This window comes from Chamaea fasciata, unplaced genomic scaffold, assembly GCF_029207755.1.
Source record: "Chamaea fasciata isolate MVZ Bird 193981 ecotype frontalis unplaced genomic scaffold, bChaFas1.0.hap1 SCAF_14, whole genome shotgun sequence".
In the NCBI taxonomy this organism is placed as follows: domain Eukaryota; kingdom Metazoa; phylum Chordata; class Aves; order Passeriformes; family Sylviidae; genus Chamaea; species Chamaea fasciata.
Genome location: NW_027094099.1, coordinates 12016188 through 12038315, shown reverse-complemented (window position 1 = coordinate 12038315; position 22128 = coordinate 12016188). Strand labels below are relative to the sequence as shown.

General features: G+C 41.9%; 1 protein-coding gene across 1 annotated transcript in view; it reads left to right on the top strand.

The window, feature by feature from the left end:
* The first annotated feature begins 1798 nt into the window (after window positions 1-1798).
* The window catches only part of ABHD17C (abhydrolase domain containing 17C, depalmitoylase), a 28771-nt gene continuing 8441 nt past the window's right edge, over window positions 1799-22128 (top strand). Inside the window, exon 1 of the mRNA XM_066196281.1 lies at window positions 1799-3058. Within this exon, the coding sequence (XP_066052378.1) occupies window positions 2526-3058 (533 nt within the window). The 5' untranslated portion in view covers window positions 1799-2525. The remainder of the gene's footprint in view (window positions 3059-22128) is intronic.

Here is a 22128-nt window from a genome sequence, read left to right as displayed (position 1 = left end):
ATCTTAGTTTCAGTGTGTGTTCAGGGAGAGGGACGCATAGCGGCAGCACTAGACAGGCTCTTTGTAGCTCTCCCCAGCCAAATCACTTCTCAGGGTATATTCAGGGTTTTCTCAGGGTTGTATCAGTCTTCCCACAGATTATCAATAGTGTGTCTCCATAACAGCTGAGGTGGAGCTTGAGGGCGGTTGTCACCCTCAAGGAATTTCACAGGGTCCTTCATTTATCTATTCTGTGTTTTCCCATCACAGTCTGTGGAGTAGGAGTCCCTTTCATCATTTCCTGACCCATACACGGGTGTGTTGGCTGTCTCTGCCACCCAAAGGAACCCAGCATTGAGTAGGTGGGACACGTTTCATTAGTCTGCCTGATCTCTGGAGCCTGTCACCCTCCCAGTGGGACATGCCTGGGACACGTGTAATTAACTGTCCTCTGTCCTCTAGAGGAACAGTCCGTCCATGCCAGAGGCCACAAGCTCAAGCTGGGTGGAGATAACACATTTCTCCCTTTCATTTTCTGCCTTAACAGTCAGCATAGACACAATTTTAGCTGGCTGATTTTAGCATTTCTAAAACTCCCATTGTTAGCAAAACTAAAGACTGCTGTGGGTGGGGGCTGAGCTCATTTTTGACACTACAAAGGAGTATCACACATGACCAAGTTTTTGTACACACGTTTTGAACTGAGTTTTCTTAGAACTGGCACGTGTTGCCCAATGAACGTGAAAGGGAAGGGCATCTCAGGTTTGTAACTCATGAGACGACCCCAGTTCCTGAGTTTTTGAATCTTTGTTCCCCCTAGGTAATACCTAGGGTAATGGCTGAACAGTAGGAGAGCAACACAAAGGGGTGAACATGCTCACCATATCTCAAGTCATGACTGTAGTTCGAAGTGTAAGAATTGCAGGGTAAGTGCAGTTGCACAGGTGTAATTTTCCTTACATTTTCACTTGGGCTATGTGACTTTCTTTTCAGTAAGTATGCAATGCTGGTTAAATAAGGGGTGTAGTTATACCCTGGTACCAACGAAATGTTACACGTAAACATCATTTGCCCACAATCCTTGCACTCTGCTCTCAGGGTCGAAGCATACGTTAGAGATGCAGGACCACTTATCCATGGGGTCTGCCATATGCTCTAAGCAATTTGCTAATTTATTCAATGAATTATTTGGGATACGGATCATTACCCTGATTTTCTAAGGAAATGAAGCTTCTGCAATTGCACCATTTTAAGTTTTCCGTGGTATCTCTTGAAACTGCTGACAAATCCGGAGATCCTCCAGAGCTTTTGAGCCTGGGACGCACAGCTCGCTCGGGGAGCGGAGCGCTGGGCACTGCGGAGGAGCAGTCCGTTGGCATTGCTACACAGCTCGGGCGATCTGAGGAGCGATGCTCAGGGAGGGCGGTGGGGAGCCGGGCTCCGAGGGCTGGCACTGCCCCAGGTGTGCCCGCTCGGTGTGAGGGCTCAGGGTGACCCGAGCCCGGGCTCCCCTCACAGACCCCTCAGAGGGCGCGAAATGGCCCCGGCCCGCGCCGCCGCTCGCCCCCGGCCCCGCCGCGCACGCGCGAGGGTGGGCGGCCGGCGGAGGGCTCGGGGGGATCCCTTAAAGGGCCCGGCGGCGGCTCCCCCGTCCCGGCCGGCGCTGCGGGACCCGCTCCCGCACCTCCCGCACCTCCCGGCGCCCCGCCCAGGCGGCGGCGCTGCGGACGCGGCCCGGCACAGCCCCGCACCCGCCCCGGCACCTGCGGCGGCGCCGCTCCGCGCCCGTAACCCGGAAGCGCTGCGGCGGCGCGGAGGGGGAGCCGGGACATGGCCGCTGCCCGCTCCTGCCTGCGCGCCGCAGCCGGCATGGCCCTGCCCGCGGCCGCGCGCGGCTGAGCCTCGACCTTGCCTTCCCCTTCCCCTCGGACCCTCCTCATCCTGCTCCTCGTGCTCCTCTTCCTCCTCATCTTCCTCCTCCCGCGGACGCTGCCGGGGCCGGGCCGGGGGCGGTGGCGCTGCGGGGCCCCTCGCTGCCTTGCGGGGCGTCCCGGGGGCCGGGGCGGAGCGGGTGGAGCCGCGCGTGGTGCGGTGTGTGCGGGAAGGTGCTTCCCTGGATCCTGCATGTTCCCTGCGGGGGGCCGGCTCCGGGGCTGGAGCGCCGCACTGAGCCGTGGCATCGGGGAGTTCATTTTGTAAATGTGTACGTGTGGCTCATGTGCTGCGAGGGGGGTCTAGGGTCGTGTTTTGGAGAGTAGCATTTGCTGTAGCGTTAGTTGGGGGGGGGGAGGGGGATTTGAGGGCTGGTTGTAGCCCGTCTGTATTACGTGAGGCTGTGTGTTTGGTTTGTATAAGCAGTTTCCAGGCTTTGAAGAGCTGCATTGCTGTGGCTGAACTGTAGTTCTTCCAAGGTTGCCATTGTTTGCGTTCTGGGAGGGCAGCCGGTGGCCTCGCAGGAAGGCGGCAGGTCGCGTCGGAGGAGGGCTCTGGGTCGGTTCCGTGTGACTTCTTTCCAGGAGAGCTTTAGCTTTTCTCCGGCGTCTCTGATGCCAGAACAAGGCCCCAGAATGAACGGTTTCTCTCTGGGCGAGCTGTGCTGGCTGTTCTGCTGCCCGCCCTGCCCCAGCCGCATCGCCGCCAAGCTGGCCTTCCTGCCCCCGGAGCCCACCTACACCGTGCTGCAGCCCGAGCAGCAGCAGGAGCCCGGGGCGGCGGCCGCGGCGGGCACCCCCACGGGATCGGGCACCTGCAGCCTGCACCTGAGCGAGCGGGCCGACTGGCAGTATTCCCAGCGGGAACTGGATGCCGTGGAAGTGTTCTTCTCCCGCACGGCCCGAGATAACAGGCTGGGCTGCATGTTCGTTCGCTGTGCCCCCACTGGCCGGTACACGCTGCTCTTCTCGCACGGCAATGCTGTGGACCTGGGCCAGATGTGCAGCTTCTACATTGGCCTTGGCTCCCGCATCAACTGCAACGTCTTCTCCTATGACTACTCCGGCTACGGGGTGAGCACCGGCAAGCCCTCTGAGAAAAACCTGTACGCAGACATTGATGCAGCCTGGCAGGCCCTCAGGACAAGGTAAATGGATATTGGCGACAAGGTATTTCTGTATCTCTCTTTAATCCTAGTAAGTCTGCGCTGTTAACCTTGCTGAGTGGAAGGGAAGGGTTTGTAGACGGTTTCAGTTACTTTGGTGGCCTCATCAGATGTTCCTTGAGCAGCCGGAGTGTGATTTACTGGATGGCTTCATTTGCTAAAATGATGGGCAAACCTTCATCCTTTGGCTTTTTCTAGATTTAGAGGATTATTCAGCTGTAATTTGTGTTAGCCATTGCTTCACTATTGAAAATCTCCATCTTGAGTAGGACATATTGCACTGGTTGCAGTTTGAGCTTGCAGGCTGCAATAAACCTGTTGTTCAAGACTTGCCTGCCGCTGTCTTCGTTTAGAGGTAACCCAGGTGAGCCAAAGCTCTGACTGAATTTGGCAGTAGCCTTGGCTAGGGCTTACCAGGAAACTGCTGGTGTTGTGTGACATGTTTGGGGTTTCATGTAAGCTCCTCCAACTTAGACATCTTTCTCTTTTGACCTCCAAACTGTTATCCAATGCGTGTGGTAGTGGGCTGGAAGGAAAAAGTGTTGACATCTGGTTGTAGAGCTGGGGTTTCTGCCAGAAGATGCCAAAGTATGTGGCATCCAAAGGGTTGGAGCGACAGTGAGGAGGCTCTGGCAAGAGGCAGCATGGTGAGTGGAAACAGTGAGCCCTTGGCTTCTAGAAAATCCTGAGCTGCTGGCTCTGGCTCCTTGCTACAACTGATGGCCGTCCCTGGGCCTCTCACTTCTGTCCAGAGAAACCATGAGCTCCTTTTGCTGTTGCATAAGTGGTTCTTAAAGTATGACCTCACAGAACATGTCCTGAAAGAAAGAGTTTTAAAAAGCTTAAATTGTAATAGGCCAAGAGAAAAGAGCGATGAACATTTTCAGTTCTTGGCTCTGGCATTGCATAGACAAACTTGGCTTGCATGAAATGCATATTTAATGTCTATCTTGGGGATACGTGCCAGTTTCAGAAATAGTGACAGGAGTTGTTACTAATTTAGATAATTGGCTTTGCAAGAATCCAGGGATTGGTTAGTTGTGGAGTCCAAATGCCTTTTGACATTGCTCTGCCTAAGTCAAGCAGAGAGAGGGGGGAGAGAGGTGTAGGGAGAAATTACCCTTCTATCGCATGTGTTCTGTCTGCTTGGTGAGCAAGCCAGATTCTGGGCTTGTTTTCCAGGACTTTAAAAAAGGTTTGTTTCCTTGAATATAAATAATAAGGCCTTATGTAAAGAAGTCATTTTGATATGCTGTATGCATAATAAATTATTAAGTGGCACTACAACACATATGGGTGATGTAAATAAGATTCAAGGGAGGAAAAGTGCTCTGTCTAAACCAAGCCTAGTTAATGTTCGTCCTTCAGTTGCTGTGTCTTCTCTCTGTTTCACTTGATGTGTAGGTGATCATATTGTTTTATTTAAACCTTCTGAAGCTCTGAAAAAGCGCTTTCACATCTGCCTGGAGGTGCTTCTTCTGTGCTGACTGGCATTTAGTACATGGTTGAGTTCTACGTAGGCCCGGAAACAAGGGATTCCTTCACATAAATCTTTTAAGAAACCTGGCCCAGCAGGTGATGCCAACACATGCCCAACCTGTTCTTAGAGGGTTTGGCTTCTTCATTAAAAGGGTGACTGGACAGATTTGTAGTTTTCCATTAGTGTCCCTTCAGTGGTTTATACACGATCTAGGCTCTGCTTCCCACCTTAAACTGAGGTTTGAAATTTCCCAACTCTTATTTTGCCGTGTTTATCCCGCGTTTTAGTGTTCCTTGAGAGTACAGTTAGAATAGCTATCATTGGTTTGGTTTTTAGGAACCAAAAGCCATTGAAATTGGGTGCCCACAGAAATGGTGGCATCACCACCTTGGAATGGTTCAAAGGGCATGTTAATGTGGCACTTGGGGGTATGGTTTAGTGATGAACACTGTGGTGCTGGTTTAATGGTTGGACTCGATGCTCTTTGAAGTCTTTTCCAGTGTTAACGGTTTTGTGATTCTATGATTACAGTATTTTAGGTGCCCAGTAAAGAAGCTGGTCACTGTGAAGTGTAAGCATCAATAGAAAGTTAATCAATTCTATTAACAGATGAAGGTGTTTGTAACAGCTGTGAGCTGAAACCTTAGTCTTTCTGCTGATGAATTCTCCAAGTAACAGTGTGAACTTTACAAGACTGATCATTTGCTAATCCTCAATCCAAGTGGCTCACAATTAAGTGAAATATTCTGCAGCAGAAATAGAAGTATGCCTCTTGAGGTAAAATGTCATGTTATAGCATTCCTGCTGCAGCAGTTCCTTAGTAGCTCCAGGAGATTGTGTATGCTTTCATGCTTAATGCAAATTCCTGGCGTTTGGCCTCCAGTCATATGCTAGTGAACTGTAATGCAAAGTTAAAAGTGAAGTCTTAAAATAGAGGTTCACTGTGCCATCAAAAGCATTTAGTCATCTGTGCTAAGTTCCGTGGGAAGCTGTTGCTCTTCTGAATCCACCAGACGTTCCACCTGGCAGCAGAAAAGAATCATTAAAATGTTGGAAGTCTGAGACTCTTTTCCTTTTAAATTGTGCCTCTGAAGTACCACTGATACTTCGCAATCATTAATTTATTGGTGTCTTTTGAAAGTTGCCTGGAGGAAGGTGGGAATTCACCCTGTGCTTGGAGGAAGCTGTCAAATTTTAGAAACTGTGGTGAGCTGACAGGGGTTGCCATGATGGCTGCAGATTCTGACTGTGTTTTTTCAAGGTCCTGAAACAAGGATCTTGCTATCACATACACGTTCAGGAATCAAATCTTACATAACAAATGATTATAAAACTATCTGAGAACAATTGATGAAAAAATAAAATCATGTAATTCTTTTGTTCAGCTTCAATTATCAGCCCATCCTTGCGAAATCAGTCTCACCTATTCTCCATTCATTCAGTCTTTATAAAGGAAATTTATTTTCCTTAACTTAAAGGAATTTAGTATTTCTTCTCATGAATAAACTATATCTTAAAGGATAATTTATAATTCTAGCTGTCTTTCAGCCCAGTATAGATGTTGACATACAATTTTGTTCCCTTAAAATGAATTTTTATAGATTTTTCTTCAGAGGCTGTATTTGTAGCATTGGTTGTTTTCATTCCAGTATCAAGTATTGATCAGTGATTGATTCAATCTTTTATTTGTATTTTTTTCCACTTGATTAACAAATTTCTGTCAGATATCTCAATGTTTCTCAAAAAGAATTTTCTATATTATTGCTACAGATTTTTTTTTTTTGTAAGTGTTTTATTTTAGGCAGGTTGGGCTGATTTTGTTCTGTCTGTTTCAAAATCAGAACCAAATTGAAGAGAATGTGTATCAGACTGTCTTCCTTCATTATCCATGCGGTTTTAAGTTGCCGCTTTTTGTTCAGATCTGTCTCTTATCCTAATATCTGATTGTCTTAATGCGACATCTGCGCAAAATGACTTGATTGTCCTCCTCTTCCCCCCCTTTCCTGAATCCCACATGGGAAGGTTGAACTTTCTAACACTTTTACATTAAGACAATGTACACTACTTAAAAACAGGATGCACATGTAGGGCTTGGGTTCAGTGCTGAAGAACAAAACCATGGCTGCTTTGTCAATCACATGCTATTTATATTAAAATCTATTTGTATGCTGCATAAAAATTTGGAGAAGGTTGGTGAAGTGTTTTAAAATCCCAGTCAAAAGAAAGAAGACACTTCTGTCCCACTCCGTCTGCTTCTGTAGTAAAGTATCAAAGAGCAGAACCTGTTAGTCCATCTTTTGGATCCTGAAAGGAGGTGAAGAAAATACAATTAATAAATAGCTTAGAAGAGCTGTTCTTGTTGCATTTAACGAGATACAGTTTAATTTGTTTTTCATGGTGCACAATATAAACTATTTTTTTAAGCTTTTAATAAGTGATAGATGTTATCGTAATGTTTAAATCCTTAATGCTCAAAAAAGGTGCATTTGAATTTCTTTCAATCCATAGGAGAGCATTGGTTCACTTTTAGTTTCCCTTATGCTTCTTGGTCAATACAGTATGATGAAAGGAACTGAATTGTGAATGGTGTAGTAAAATCCATGGGGTTTTGATCACTGGGTAGCAGATAGAATGTTGGAATAGTTTTTTAAACTGTTTTGCCAAATTTAATGTTAAAAGAAATGCACACCAAGCCTTTTATTATGCAGGAATCTTGTTATTTGTGGTGCTGATTATCAGATTATTTCTGTTTCCTGTGTAGGAGCTGGTGGAGAAGTCTTACATTGAGTAAAATCAGGAAACCCACCTAATTGGATTAGGCCAGAGTGATAACTAATCTTCTGAGGTTGTGTCAGTTTAGTTGTCTCCATTCTAATGTGATGAGGTGCTTACAGCTTTCCAGGTGAATAACAGCTTCAGGGTTTTTTTACCTTGCCTAATCAAAATAATCAATTTCTGCTTAAATTTTCTTTGCAACAGAATCTTCTCTCACCAGCACCCTATTTTGTGCATTATCTAAGCCAAGTTCTTTAGATTGGATGCTTAAAAGTGTTTATCAAAAGTTACCAACTAAGTCTTGAAATGATGAAAGGCAGTGCTTGGCAAAGTCGCAATAAATAGTCCTGGAGTAATAGGGTTTCCTTTCTTCATGGAGCACTACCTGGTAGATTGTGCAGTCATATCAGCTTTTCAATAATGTTACAATGTCTCCAGAGGATTGTTTAAAACTACTATCCTCTAAAACAAAACTTATTCCACCTGCCATGGTCAATACTTCAAGAAAGGCTGCATATAGCCTTGAGCAAAAATAGATGCATACACAATCCTCTGCTGTTGTTTATGCAGTGAGCAGAGATTAATTCAGATGATGAGCATCCTTGGGACAAATACCAACAACTGTTTAAAACAGGTGCTCTGATGTTCAAAGTTATTCAAAATGTTTACTGAGCTTTGGTGTTGTATTATGTCTTTTAGTCACTGAAGTAAAAGTAGTTTTGTTAAATATTTCCCTGTTTCTGTCATGACTACAAGATCAAAGCTTGCTTAAAAAGAAAAAAAAAAGGAAACTTTTCACTGTCAAGAATGTTTTGCAACTGGTGTTATTTGGGAAGAAAAATAAGCTGCCAAAGTGCCTTTGGCTAACAGTACATGCTCTCCCGACTGTGGATAGTCCTGAAATTCAACTGCCTGAACTGGAGATATTGGTTTATCCTGATGTACAAAGGTTGCAGGACCTAGTTCTCAACATCATCAGAGCATTGAACATAGAAGATTCCTAGAGGAACATATTGTTTAACCCTCCATGCTGAAGTAACTGTCTCTCTTTAGCACTAAATTACATGAAGTGCACAGGAAAGGCAGCTTTTTCTCTCTAGATAGAGAAGTGTCTCCTTTTGAGGCTGAGCTGATGGTTGCTCTGCTGTGGCTGTTTGACCTGTGCATATTGCTGGGAACTCTTAGATTTGTTCAGTTTGTTCTTGACAGGGGAGTTTGAGCTGGACTGTGTGAACCTCAATGGCTTTGCTCTGAAGCCAGGGTCAGTCTCCAGTCCATCACAACTTCAAAAACAAAAAACCTTCCAAAATTCACCCTTTACGCTATGTTGCTCTGCTACTTAGAAGCATTTCGAAGTGCTGGGCTAAGTTTACACTGGTTCATTACTTGTGAACATAAGTAAAAAGAGTAAGAAAAAGACACAGCAGTGCTGTCCAGGAGCATAAGATAGCTGTGGGAATGGATAGGTGGAAACCATTTCAGGGTATGCAAGTGGTTATCTGCCAGCGCTGACTTTGTGCGAAAGACTGTCAGTAAGCAAATGGATATTTCTGTTTCCATACTGAATGAAGAAAACAGGTCCTTTTCAGTTTTCTGGGGTTTTTTTGGTCCTGTGGTGTTTCCTCATGTGAAGATAGCCTAGTACCAGAGCAGTGCCAAGTATTGGCTGTTTGGAGTCTGACTGCTGGGACTAAGGTCTGAATTTCCTATTTCCTTTTAATATGATGTGCCAGTGTGATGATACTAACTTTTCATCCCTGCCCCAAACGCACTTGTTAGTTCCACAGTTGTATTCTCTGTTGGTTTTAAGGCCAGCAGTCTCAAGATTATGCAGCACTAGTAAAGAAAATGAACAAATAACACAGGGGTTTGTTTTCTCCCAAAGCTGATAATAAATTTAATGAATAACTAATAATCCTTTCTGCCCTCCTTCACAAATGTAAATCAATTACAAGGCTGCACTGGAAGCAGTTGAAATGAGTCATAAAACAAGGTGCAGATGTGTTGTACCTAACATGCTTACATACATTCAGGTTTGCTTTTGCCAAATAGCACCTAAGAAGATCAGAAATCTTTTCCTGTGGATTAGGAGATAGGTTCAGTTTCTACTGAATTTGAGAGGAATTAAAGCCACCTGTGTACAAGATGAGGGGTTCCTTGTGTTTTCCTGAATCTAGGAAAAAAAAATCTTTTTACAGTTTTTGAATGTTGGTGGCTCTTGGTGTCTGAAATGAAGTGATTAAGAATTGTTTTTTGTCTGACTCTTAAAGCTTGGGTTTGTATGGCCTAAAATACAAACCAGACCAACTGATAGACAGTATCTCCCTGTATCTCCTGTGGCAGTTGGTGGTGGATAATTGAGATTGCTGCAGACAAGCACTGGTGAATTGCAGTGACCCATTTGCTACTGCTTCATCCTGACTGCCCTGCTTTCCAGCTTTTAGACGAATGACTTACGCTGGTCTTGCATGCTCAGCCTGACATCTGATGATGAAGCTCAATTTCATTCCTCACTAAAACTGAGTGTTTTGTTGGCAGTGGTTTTTTTTTCAGCGTGTCAGGTTTTGGGAGCAGTGGGAAATGTGGGATCGTAAACCCAGGAAATGCTGTATGAACACAGTGGAATAAAGATGCTTTTAACAGAAGGCTAAGAATGTAGAATGGGATGGATGAATAGTGCACAGTGTCAGCTTAAGGACAGAGGAACATCTTTGCATTCTTTATTCCAAGGGCTAATTTGAGAAGAATGGGTTACTGTTATTTGCACATTAAGCTCTGCTGCCCGCAAACAATCACAGAAAGGTGCAGGCATAGGTCAGTTGTATAATGACAGAATTATACTGGCATTATCTGTATCCATATCTTTATATTTTTAACCACTTGGTTAGCTTTACAGAACAAAGGTTCTCCTGTTAGAATTAAACATTGTGGTTGGATTTGCTGACTACGAGACCAAATAATACCAAGGCACAAAATTGGGCTAAACAGGAGGATCTGGCTCAATGCCCACCCACCTTCCCACCCTTGGTTTCTTGTCTCCTGATAAGCACATGCATGTCTTTGGGAAAATCCCTATAATCATGAAATAGATCTGTAACCTCTCAACTTTCAAAAAGGGGAATTCCATGAGGGTTAGCAAATGAAGAATGATGTTGATGTGGAAGATGAGGTTTTAAGTTAGTATGCTAGTATCTAGTATCTAGTAAGTAGTGTCTAGTTAGTCTAGAGGGAAAAATTTAAATGAGAGGTAATCTCAAGGTATTGCCTCTGGTTTTTAGTTTGTATTGCAAATTTGTTAGAAGAACTTAACATATGCTTTTCTGACTGGTACAGTCTCTTGAAGTTCTTTCTAGGTGTACCTTCAAGATGAAAATCCTATTTTCAGCTGTTCTTTAGGAACTGATTGTCGCGTTAGACGGTTTGGGCTATGTTTTCAGGAAGATTAGCATTACTGTGCCTTATTAAAAAAGCCTGCTTACATATAGAAATGTTACTTTAAGAACTTTGACTCATGGGAGCCTTATTTATCAGCTTAGGCATGCTGCTAAATGAGCTGCATAGCTCAGTGTCTGGCAAGTGACCCTTCTCAAGGCATGCAGTGCCAGCTAGAAGCTCTAAGATACTCCTTTTTATTATTATTATTTTTTTACAGGATACTGCAACATTTCTTAAGATCCCAGTATGTTAGATCTGTTAATTGTAACTTTGTGCTATGTTATGGCCATTTCTTTTTGTGTGCAGCAGAACAACTGGAGTAATGGATAATGGGAGCCAACAAATCTGAAAGGTGTGAGGTGAACTTCAACACATTTCTCACTAAAGCACCCCTTAACAGTATGACTTGAAATGTTTCTCCTTTAATAAAGTTGTTTATAATGGGTTTTGCACACTGTAGAAAATCTTTCTAAACATTCCTAACTTTTAGTTAGCTTTGCTATCAATGTCCTTACAGAGCTGGAAAAATGGTGTTCAACATCAGCAAAGGAGCAAAACCAGCTGGTTTTTTTTTCCAGTGTGCAGATAAACTGAGATTAGGTTCAGATTATTTTAGCATTAGTCCATGCATTTTAGTAGTTCTTTATAATAAATTAAACAAGACATTTTGTCTTAACTATTATACTGTACAATGTGATGCAAGCCTTAATAATATGCAAAATTTAAAAAACCAACAACAATACAAAGTGAACTTCTTTTGAGGGCTTTATTAACCAAAATGGGGTATAGAACCATTTATACTTTAAAGGATTTGAGAAGTTGACTTGCTGCCTTAAGCATTGGACCAGTTTGGGCAGAACTTAAGCATTGTCCCAACTCTGTATGAATTTGTCTTCCCCAACATCTGATGAATTTGTTTAAGTGGGATTTTGGCTGTAGGACAGCCTGGGGAAAGTGGCATCTTTCAAGAAAATGCTCTTGGTTTTGGAGCATGTTCTCCACAGCAAATTTGCAGAAGTATTTTCCAACATGCTATTTGTTGTTTAGAACTTCATTTTTACAAAGGTGTTTGTATGTTTAAGTGTTGTTTTGGATTATTTTTAAAAGAAGTAGCTAAGTTAGTATAACATTTACTTTGGAGGTGTTCCCTGGACAATTCTTACCTTGGGGCAGCTACTCAAGAGCCCGTCAGTTTCCTCCTTCCGCTAAGAATGTACCTCAGCTTGCATATTTAAGTTGTATTACACATTTTATTTGTGGTATATTTTGTTGTAGCTCCCTACTGCAAAAAGCTTGTCTTTTTCTGGAAAAGCATAGGCTTTAATGTGTGTTAATGTTACAGAAAAAGTTACTGTTTCAGTCTGGGTATCTGCTCAAGTTTAACAAACTGTAAAAGCACCGGAGTTGTGGGAAGAGGCGGGGTAATGTTTCAGCTACAGTTTTGCTATTTTTATGCATCGGGTTTATGAAGGTGTAACCTTTGCTCACACTGGTTAATAAATACTCCGGGAGTTAACCATGTGTTGCAGGCAGCCCTTTCTGATGCAAGAAGCAGCACCCTTTCAGGAGTCAGTACAGCAGTGTAAGATGTTAAGTGGGGTTTCAACCTTAAGCCTGTCCAATGTGCCTAAAAGGTTTTGACTTGCTGTATCTCTGCCAGCTTCCAACCTTTTGTTTCTCTGATAGCAAAACCCTGTGCCCTCTCCCCAGAACTCTTGCTAATTATTCATGTAATGTGATGTTCATTTCTGAAGACTGATGTGCATAGGCCCTGTACAATTAGTTCTTCATCCCCTCTTTGAAATTTGTGCTAAAAATCAATCTGATAATGCAGAAATGGCTATCTGTAAAGGAATACAGGCAGAAAGTTGGCTTTTAGAAAAAGAAATTGTTCTGATTTATATTTACATTAATAAAAAATGAAGATGACGGAACGTACTTGAAGATAATTTGGATCTGAATTTTTGATAGGTCTTGAAAGATAATATTGTTATAAATCCCTAATGTTCATAGAGTTTTGTAGAGAGCGAGTGGGTTGTACAGTCTCCTTGATTTATTGAGTTCTTTTCTATCCTGAGATGAAGGAATCTGGTGCCAAATATCCCACCCTTCCAAACTGGATGTCCTTCTGTCAAAGCTCATCTAAGATCTGTAGATCATTTTGTGTAGAGCATTGAGCAGACGCTATTGACACAAATAGGATCTGGCACTTCCAATTATTTCAGGAAATTACTCTTTCCATCCAAAAATCCACTTTAAGATTCATAATAAAGAACATAAAACCTAAGTATCATGAATATTTCTTACCTGGGTATAGTTCTAAATTTGTTGCATTTCAGCAGCAGGAGAAATTGCACTAAGGGTTATTATTCTCTTTGGTTGACTTTCACAGCAGTTTTTTATTTCTCTTTTTTTAGTACATTAATTTGCGTGTTAATTTGAAATAAAGGAAGCAGTGTTAGCTTAGACTTAGCTCATTTAATTACTGAAATTTTGAGGGACTGAGGAGGATTTAGCAGGCATTGTTTGTTGTCTGTTACTCTGTTTTTCATCTTTCCACTATTCCTGGTGTTTCTGGGCTGTGTGAACTATGTTCTTTCCTGTTCTTCACTGTAGAACTGGCCAGACTTCCTCCTTAAATATTTTTTTTTTTAAAAATTCTCATTCCACATTTCTCTTTTGCCTCTCTCTTGGAAACTTTCTGGTATTAGGAGAAAAGGAAACACTATCCATTGGCACTGTGCAGAGCTAAGCGGGAAAAATATGTGTTGGGGGCGTAAAGAGTAGTAGGTTGTAACTGAAAGTGTCCATGTTGTGAAATGGTGAACTGCAGAAAACCTACAGTAGACATTAATGCACTTCTTTTCCAAGCACTGTGCTGTTATCTGCTATTTCAGAAATAGAAACTCCAGCAGTACAAGACTTCTTTATGCTGTGCTGGTTTATTGGGAAGCAGTTAAGTGCCGGTGTGGCATGGACTGGAATTGCTGACATTTTTTCCTGCATAACCAGTTGTTCTGTGGTGATACTGCGTGCGATCAAGTAGGGAGCCTACATGCTTTACAAGGACTGCATCAGAGACGGAGGCAAATAGGGGCATGAATAACATCCAGAAGCTGCTTTTCTTCTCATTTTTATTTTTTTAGATTTCTAAGATGCAGCTGCAGATCAGTTTCTACCTTTAGCATCAGCTGAAATAATGATCTTAAGTGATTGTATTAACAGTTGTCCTTGATCCACTTCGAGGTGCTTCTGCTTCTTGTGCCATAGCTGGTAATTGCTTGGTAAGCATCGTTTTTTGAGTGGAAAAAGTTGACTTTGGAGCAAAAAATCTTTCACTAAAAAAACTACAAAAGCAAATGGCCCTGTTAAGTAGGTGTGTTGGCAGAAAATAAATTCTCCAAGTGTGCTGTTTGATCATTGTTAAAACCTCTTGATTTACACAATCTGGGCAAAATGTCTTTTACTCCATAGACTCTGATCCCAGATAAGACAGCTGGATAAGCTGAACAAGTGTATCTGACCTCATTTCAGGACTGAATTTTCTCATCTGAGTTTCAGAAAGTTAGTACTTTTCTAGATGTACAGACGTACTCCACCCACTTTTTAGAATAACATTTGTTGCTTTAAGTTTATTGATGCTTAATGTTTCTACATATCATTAAATGCAGATCTATGTTTCTGTAATAAATTACTTTTTTTGGGCTATCTTTTCAGTTTCTTAGTGAGCACAAGGCAGGTTTTATAAGCACTTCAACCAAACAGAAGTACATAGAAGAAACTTTGTGCTAAATTTTATTGTACAGAATTCTAAGTAGTATTTACTGGGAGAAGGGAAGAGGGATTTAGGGTTTGTGGTGATAAAGACTGTGGCTAGGAAATTTGATTTTTAAGCTCTGAACTAGTTATCTGTAGTCTGCTGTTCTAAAACATATGGTACTGTTAATCCTGGTGACTGCTATATATTTTTTTAATCATCTTAGGTTTCTATTGACTGTTACTGGGGGTTGAACACTGATTGTGCTAAAAGTTCATTAAAGGAACATGTGCAAGATGAGGATGATTGGGAAGAAAGGAATAGATGAGTCTGATTTAAAAGCCAAGAGTGCCAATATAAAAACGGCACAGAAAAAAAAACAACACAGAGGTTTTCTTGTCTCTGGAAAGATACTGGATGAATCTTTTCAGGTAATAAATTGCTTTCATTGAAATGACTGTTGTCTTCCATTTGTCACGTATTGTTCTTGGTATTTGCCCGAATATTTAATGAATCCACTTGAAAATGGATAATTGAGAGAGACAGGAGAGACTCGTCAGGAGAGTTGTGTTTCTCTGTAAGGCCATGAATTTGGCACTTTCTGAAAGCAGATGTTTAAACATATGCAAATTCACACTGTGACAAAGCTCAGTGTTTTGAGCAAATAAAAAATTGGTATGTGTTTTCTCCACTTACCATGGGGTAGGGAAAAATAGAGGTTGCAGTGTCATTTATCCAAGTAGGATTTTTTCCTATTTATAATTCACGAGACATGTCATTGCAGAGGAAGAGCCTATTGTTTTGATTCTTAAATCAAAAGAAAATACTGCCTTTCTTCAAGTCTGTGGAAGTGGTTAGAGTAATTCAGAAACACGAAATGTTTCCAGGGAATTGAAGGACGACTATCCGAGCAGGATGTATGCCCTCCTGGATAACACAAACCATGACACTTCTTCACTGGGCTTCTCTATAGAGGCATTCAGTGTTTACTGCATTTCTCTGACAGGAGCTCATTCTTACCTAATGACCTGGTTCTTCTAGTGCTTGAGCATATTAATGTAAGTCTATAAAGGAGAGAGAAATCCGACTGCCAGCTGAGTCATCTTCATACAATGCTGGCTGCTAAAAGACTCATGTTCTGGGGACAGATGTCTTCGTCTACTGTTGATTCTTTTCAGGAACATTGGACCAGTTTGGTGCCATGGGTCATTTTTGTATCAGGACCTCTCTGCCATTCTTGTTCTCCATCCTGCCTTTCTGCTCTCCCGTCTCGTTTCTCTTGGAGACTCAAATCACTGCCTGAGCTACACTAATGCTTCTACATGGAAGAAATGCTGTATCCAGTTTGTCTGCTTGCATTCCTGCAAGGCCTTATCCATTCCAGCTCCCATGTAATCCTCTTGGACTCCAGCTCTGGTGCTCTGTGGGAGAGACAGCATTCAGATTTGCAGGGGTCTTTGAAGAACAGTGTGAAAATGTCGGCTGTAATAGGATTTTGGATACGAGCACCTGCTGTTTGTGTAGACAGTTCAATTTTTTCTTTGTTCTCCTCTGTTAGCACTATGGAGGGAACACTTGAATCTTTTTTCTTTCTACCAGCTTGTGTTTTAGATAAAGCTACAGTTGTCTGTAAGTGATGTAAGGAAAATGCTGTATCGGTGCCACATATTTTGCATTTAATGGCTTGTCAGCTATATCAAACAATCGTAGCAAAACCCAGTCATTTAATGTTGCTGATATTTGAGAATGTGAAGTTCTTAGTAAGACCTGTAGATGAAATAGCTTTTATTTAAAGACTGAAACATAAACAAAATTACAATAAACAGATAAAAGAGCATGCAAAAGAATGGAAAAAAACACAAACGAACCACAAAGCAGAAGCCCCCAGACAAAAGAAAATATTTTGAATTCAGAGAGTGGTGGGATTCATTACCTGAGCAGTTCAGGGGCCGAGATCTGTAGATATCAGTTTCTGAGTGCTCTGCCTTGAATTTTTTTCACCTAATCTTCCAAATATAAGTCCACAATGTATTAATTCCAGTGTGAGCAAACTATTTAATGCTGCTATAGCATCCAGGTGACTAACTGCCTTCAGCCAAATTTACAGCTATACTTCTTGTTTAAGATCCTTAGGTCAGGAGTACCTTTTTTATGAAGTTACGATGTGACTAACCAGCTGTGCAAACCTTCTTGTGAGGCGTTTTTGGTGAGCTTTGCAGTTTGATCCATTACAGTCTAGATTAGTCTTGTTTCATTCTGTGCTTATACAGTGATGGCTGTTTTCAGATGCAACAGCCTGATACAATGAAAGAAGACTTAACTGGAGCCATTTTTTTTTGTCTTGACTGTCCTGGTTTGTGCACTGGAGCAATTATTCCTTGCTTTGTGGGCAGCTGGGCTGTAGTTGGTGGAGGGGGAGAAATGTCAGAGATGGGTGGAACAGGCAGCAGCTCTGGTCAAAAGCCGCTGTGCTCCTCCCTTGAATAATCCCAGCTCATGAGTCAGAGGCTTAAGCCTTGCATAGGTGCAGCTCATGGCAATTAGTGCCACAGCAGGGTGGCCTCACCTCAGCGTGGTGCTTTAGGTGTGTAGGGTGAGGGAAATGCGTCCAGAAAGTTGGTGTTTGATGTGAGGAGTCCTGACAAGAGCCCTGCTCCAGACAGGTGTCAGAGGGGCTTCAGTGAACAGATGGAAATAGTAGAAGAAGACAGTGCTCCTGAACAAAAATGCTTTGAGAACTGTGGAAGAGCTACAAGATTGTTTCTTCCAGGCTTGTAAACCCTCAGTTTCCCAGTGCTGAGCCAAAGCTGGTGAGGAGGATTATGTGATGGACTTGGGAGGTGAGCCAAAATGCATTGGCTCACTGTGAAATTTCAGCCTCAGGAGTCAGGCAAGGCTCTCCAGTTTGGGAGTAGTTGAAATCGAAGAAACAGCTATGAAAGCATAAAACTTGTGGGAATGCATAACTGGTATTAGTATTTACACTCAGGTTTGCTTAATGTCTCCTAGGGAATCAATTTCAGTGTTTGTTGACACATACTTGTTTTAACTGAATTGTTTATATTGAAAGATAATGTGTTAATATAGGTGGATACCATCAAATCTTTCTGTTTTTTCATGCCAACCCTTACTAAGTGCACAGTTTTAAGAAGTAGTTTACCTTATTTTTCAGGTTTTGAGTGTAGGATGCCCAAAAGTGCAGCCTTTTTGCAACAGTAAAAAGATGGTAGAAGTTTTAATGTCACATCAAATGTTGTGAAAAGCACATTCAATTGTCTTAGCTCTGTTTTATTAGAGCATAGAGTATGTGTGCAGGTGAAGTAAAAATACCCCAGCAGGAGAGAGGTGAGATAGACACTGAGGGTGAAGATAATGGTTTCCTTCAGAAGATACTATAGACTGAGCTGCTCTGTGAAAGTAGCTGAATTTTTTCTGCTGTCTCAATTTAAATGCACCTCAGAGAACGACTGTATAGGTTTTGTACACTGCTTGCACTAGAAGTAACTGACTGAGTGTTTGTGGGTTATTGATGCTGTGGTCATAAAGATAATGCTCAGTGGCCGGCAAAAGTTTTCAGTCTTTTGTATTCCAGGTTTATTTGCTACAGAGCATGTTAATTAAATGCAAAATGCTTCATGAAAGTTAACTCCAGTGCTCTGTTTTTAAAATAACTGGAGTAAAAAATTAATTTTATGTGCCATTTACGTGTTGTCTCGTGGGACTAAATGGTGTGAATCAAGATTGGTCTAAGAAAGCACTTTGGAAGAAGCAGGAAACTATGATGAATAGAGGGCTCCCATGTTTGTTCAGATTCAAAACTATGATCTTGTGCCAGTGCTGTCTGCAGAGCTCCAGTTGATTTTTAAGGGTGCTAAAGCAAAGAAAGTTGGGGGCAGTGGGAATTATGTTTGAATATATCCATGTGTTTAGGTTCTATTTCCATTAGCTTCTTGTATTTCAACTTGCAGTGGGTTTGGTTTGTATTTGCCCCTATGATTAGAGAAATAAAACAACTCCCAACATTTAGAGGTGGCTATTTAGGAATTAATTTAGGAAGCAGCTCACTCCCTATCATTGCATGAGTGTGCACTGAGTTTGGATTGTTATTCTCCTCTTGTCATAAAGCAGTGGAATGGTGAAGGTAGGAGTTCAACAGATGGCTGAGCCCCATCATTGCTCATTTTTCTTGGATGTTTTACAAGAGTCCTTTTTGCTTGTCAGTGGCCTTCTTGCTTTCACTCAATATGAAAGAATTAATGCTTGTAGGGGCTAAGTTATTCTATTACATCAGCATGCCTGTGGCACAAGTTCCTGCTTAAATTTCAGTGCACATTTAATGAAAATTGTATTTCCTGCTTCCCTGCTATCTAGGGAAATAAAAAACCAAACAACCAAACAAAAAAAAACCCAATAAACCCTCAGTCAGGCAGAAGCAACTGTTCCAAATCTGTTTGTTGTTTATACATAAAAGTGCTAGTTCATGTGGTAGACAAATGAGCAATCTATCATGAACCAAACACCAAAATCAGTATCCTGGGTTATTGTGGTGAAGAAAAGTTATGTTGTAAATACAGTTGAGTCCTCAGTACAAAAGAAAACAAGGTTTTACTTTTTAGTTCCTTAAAAACAGAAATAGATCTGCAAACACAGATTGCCTATTTTTTGCCTGGGGGAAAAGGAACTTCCTTGTAATGGTGAAGTGAGGGGGAAAAAAGGAGGGGAGTGAATTTACTGTTCAAGAGCACTTGACTTGCTCTGAGTCCTGAGCAGTTTTAATTTAGTCAGAGAAGGTGTTTCCCACTTTGAAACATGACAACTTCAGGATCCTGTGTTTGAGGCAGATGAACAAAAGGTGACTTAAAGCCGTATTTCAAAAAGGAACAATTTTTAGACAAACTAGTATTATTTGGATTAAAAAAAAAAAAAAAAAGTCATCCAGCTGCCACCCCAAAGCCACTCAGTGCAGATTAGCATAATTCAGTTAATTTAAAATGTAATCTCATTACAGTTTGTACTAGAGAATGCCATGAAATACCATTTACCTTTACCTACACTGGTTGTTCAGGGCAAACCTGCACTGGCTTCACTACTCAGCAGTGTGTAGATCACTGCTTTTGTCATGAGCTCTCCAGTGATACTCAATATCCTTGTCAGGACTTGGCTGAACTGTGAGCACAGTTCTCAGTGTTTGATGACAGATCACTGATTGTCACAGGACAGTAATCAAGACCCAGTTGCAGTGATTTCATGCTTTGGTATAATTAAGTTACTGCAGGGCAAATCATCGTCCTCAGAAGTGCCTAGAAGTTGCTTTCACTTGATCCATTTATTTTTGCTATGAAAAGAGGGGCTGGTACATCACCGGATTAGTGCTGCAGTCACAGAGTCCAGCAAGCCTGTAGGAGAGTTATATTTGCTAATAACTTCCAAAATTGCCTGTAAGAGGGCATTTTCAAGAGTCGTAGGTTCGTTCTGTAATTCTCCGTCTGCTTATATTGGTTAGCACTGGAGTTTCTCCATGGTGTAATCAAATGACTCTCTGGTGTGGTAGTAAAAGTAATAGTGATATAAAACTGTGGTGGAGTCCTTGATTAAATTTCTCTGTCAGCCATTTAAATTATTTTGAGAGTGAACACATTTGTGGAATGACTTGCCTGCTCCTGTGACGGTGTGCTGGGACATACGCCAGAAAAATTGGTCTCTCTCTTTTGCAGCTTCATAAGCCAGAATACAACCCATTTTTGGCTCTTAGCTCCATGAAAATGTGAAGTGAATTAGAGTGTGGTGTACCTGAACTTGAATTGCATAGTACTTGTAGGCCTGGGGAGGAAAAAGGTAGGGAAGGAGGAAATCTCATGAGTTAATGAGTCAGTGTCAGTAAAACAGTGAAGAATTTTAGACCTATGTTTGTGTGAATTCAAGGAAACTGGAGAAACTGGCACAGGGACACTTTTTGTGTGCCAGGCTTTCCTGTGAATCTCGAAATCTGATTTTTTTCATTTGACAGTTATTACAGTTAACTCAAAAAACCCTTAATTTAATGCCTTCCTCTCAATTTAATGTTGGCATTTAGACTAAAAATTTGCTGTAATTTCTCTGATATTTTGGCTGACATGCTGGAGTGGTACTTGCTGAAGCGCAATGCAAAATTCAGTGTTTTGTTCTGATAGTGTAAATTTCTTGTAAAAATCATTATTGACTAAGTTGCTAGTGTTGATTTATTTTAATGTAAAAGTCACACAACATAAAATCATACTCAATGTATGCAATCTGCATGTGTGACTTAAATGGGGATTTGTTTCCCTTTCTACCCTCCCCCCACATTAGATTTTTAGATTCATACAGGATTAAATAGCCACTTATTTCTGAAAATGTACATGGATATCTTATGGGGGTGTATAATGATGCTAGAGAATACCAATCTGTGGTTCTTAACAAGTGATTTAAATGTCTCTGGATTATTAAATTTAGAGAGAGTGCATTTTGAAAAGGTGATAAATAGTATTTTGTGACAAATGGTTTGTGTAAAAAGAGGGAAACAGACTTGAATAGGTTGTGAAGAGCTGAGCACATGTATGTTCCAGTAAAGGTACTCTAGAAGTCACAATGTCCTCTGACCTGGGTCATGATTTGTGTTATTCCTGATGTATGCTGGATTTTCTTTGTGTCTTGAAAATGATTTATTTCATTGGTGTTTGCTGGAGAGGGGAGTGCTCGGTTTCAGGCTCAGTCCCCTTGTGAGAATGCAGGAGCTGGTTACCTTATTTTCCTGGCCTTGTAGATTTATGTACTTTGTGTTGTAAGGAAGAACTCGCCCAGTTTAGTAGCAGTTAAACACTAAGTCTCAACAGCTTTACGGAGTGGGGTTTGTGCCCTCAAAGTACTCTGCATGTAGTTTCTGAAAACTAATTTATTGCTGTTTCTGTATACAGGCTGCACTCTATGCTTTCCTGTTCAGGTATGGGATAATGAGACAGCAAATATCATAAAACTTCAAACTGAAAATACGAGCTGAGGTTAACTTCATGGATTCAGTAAGCCTGAAAAAGGGACTGGCCTCATTAATGAATATGTATTAGGCACTTTTGAGGACTGGCAGCTTTGGCCGTGAACATTGCAGGGGTTCAGCTGTGCCATGTCTGGAGTCCCCATAGCAGCATTCCACTGGTGCTCTCCACTGAGCAAGGAGAGGGTGAAAATGGCAATGGTAAACTTTCCAGCTCCAGGGATTCAGTATCTTAGGCTCATAATTGAAGATGCTTTGAGATAATATATAGTTTTCACATAGCGCTGTCATCCAGGAAGTCTGAGGTGCTTTGCATGGCAGTCGATGCCATCATTGGTGTTGTGTGAGGAAGCTGAGGAGGGACATGGCCCGAGCCACAGCCATACAGCCAAGCTGGGAAACTAGAACTGGTGTCTCATCCTCCTTTGCTGTGCTCTCTGTCAGCAGTATTCCCAGTCTCCTGGATCCCACTGACCTGCTGGCGTGACTGAGGTCTCTTATTACTCTGTGAAGGAATAAGTAGAAGAGTCAGGGGTGCAGATTCTTAATAACCAGCTTTTGTGCATGTAGTTCATGCTAGAATGGGGAGACCAGAATTG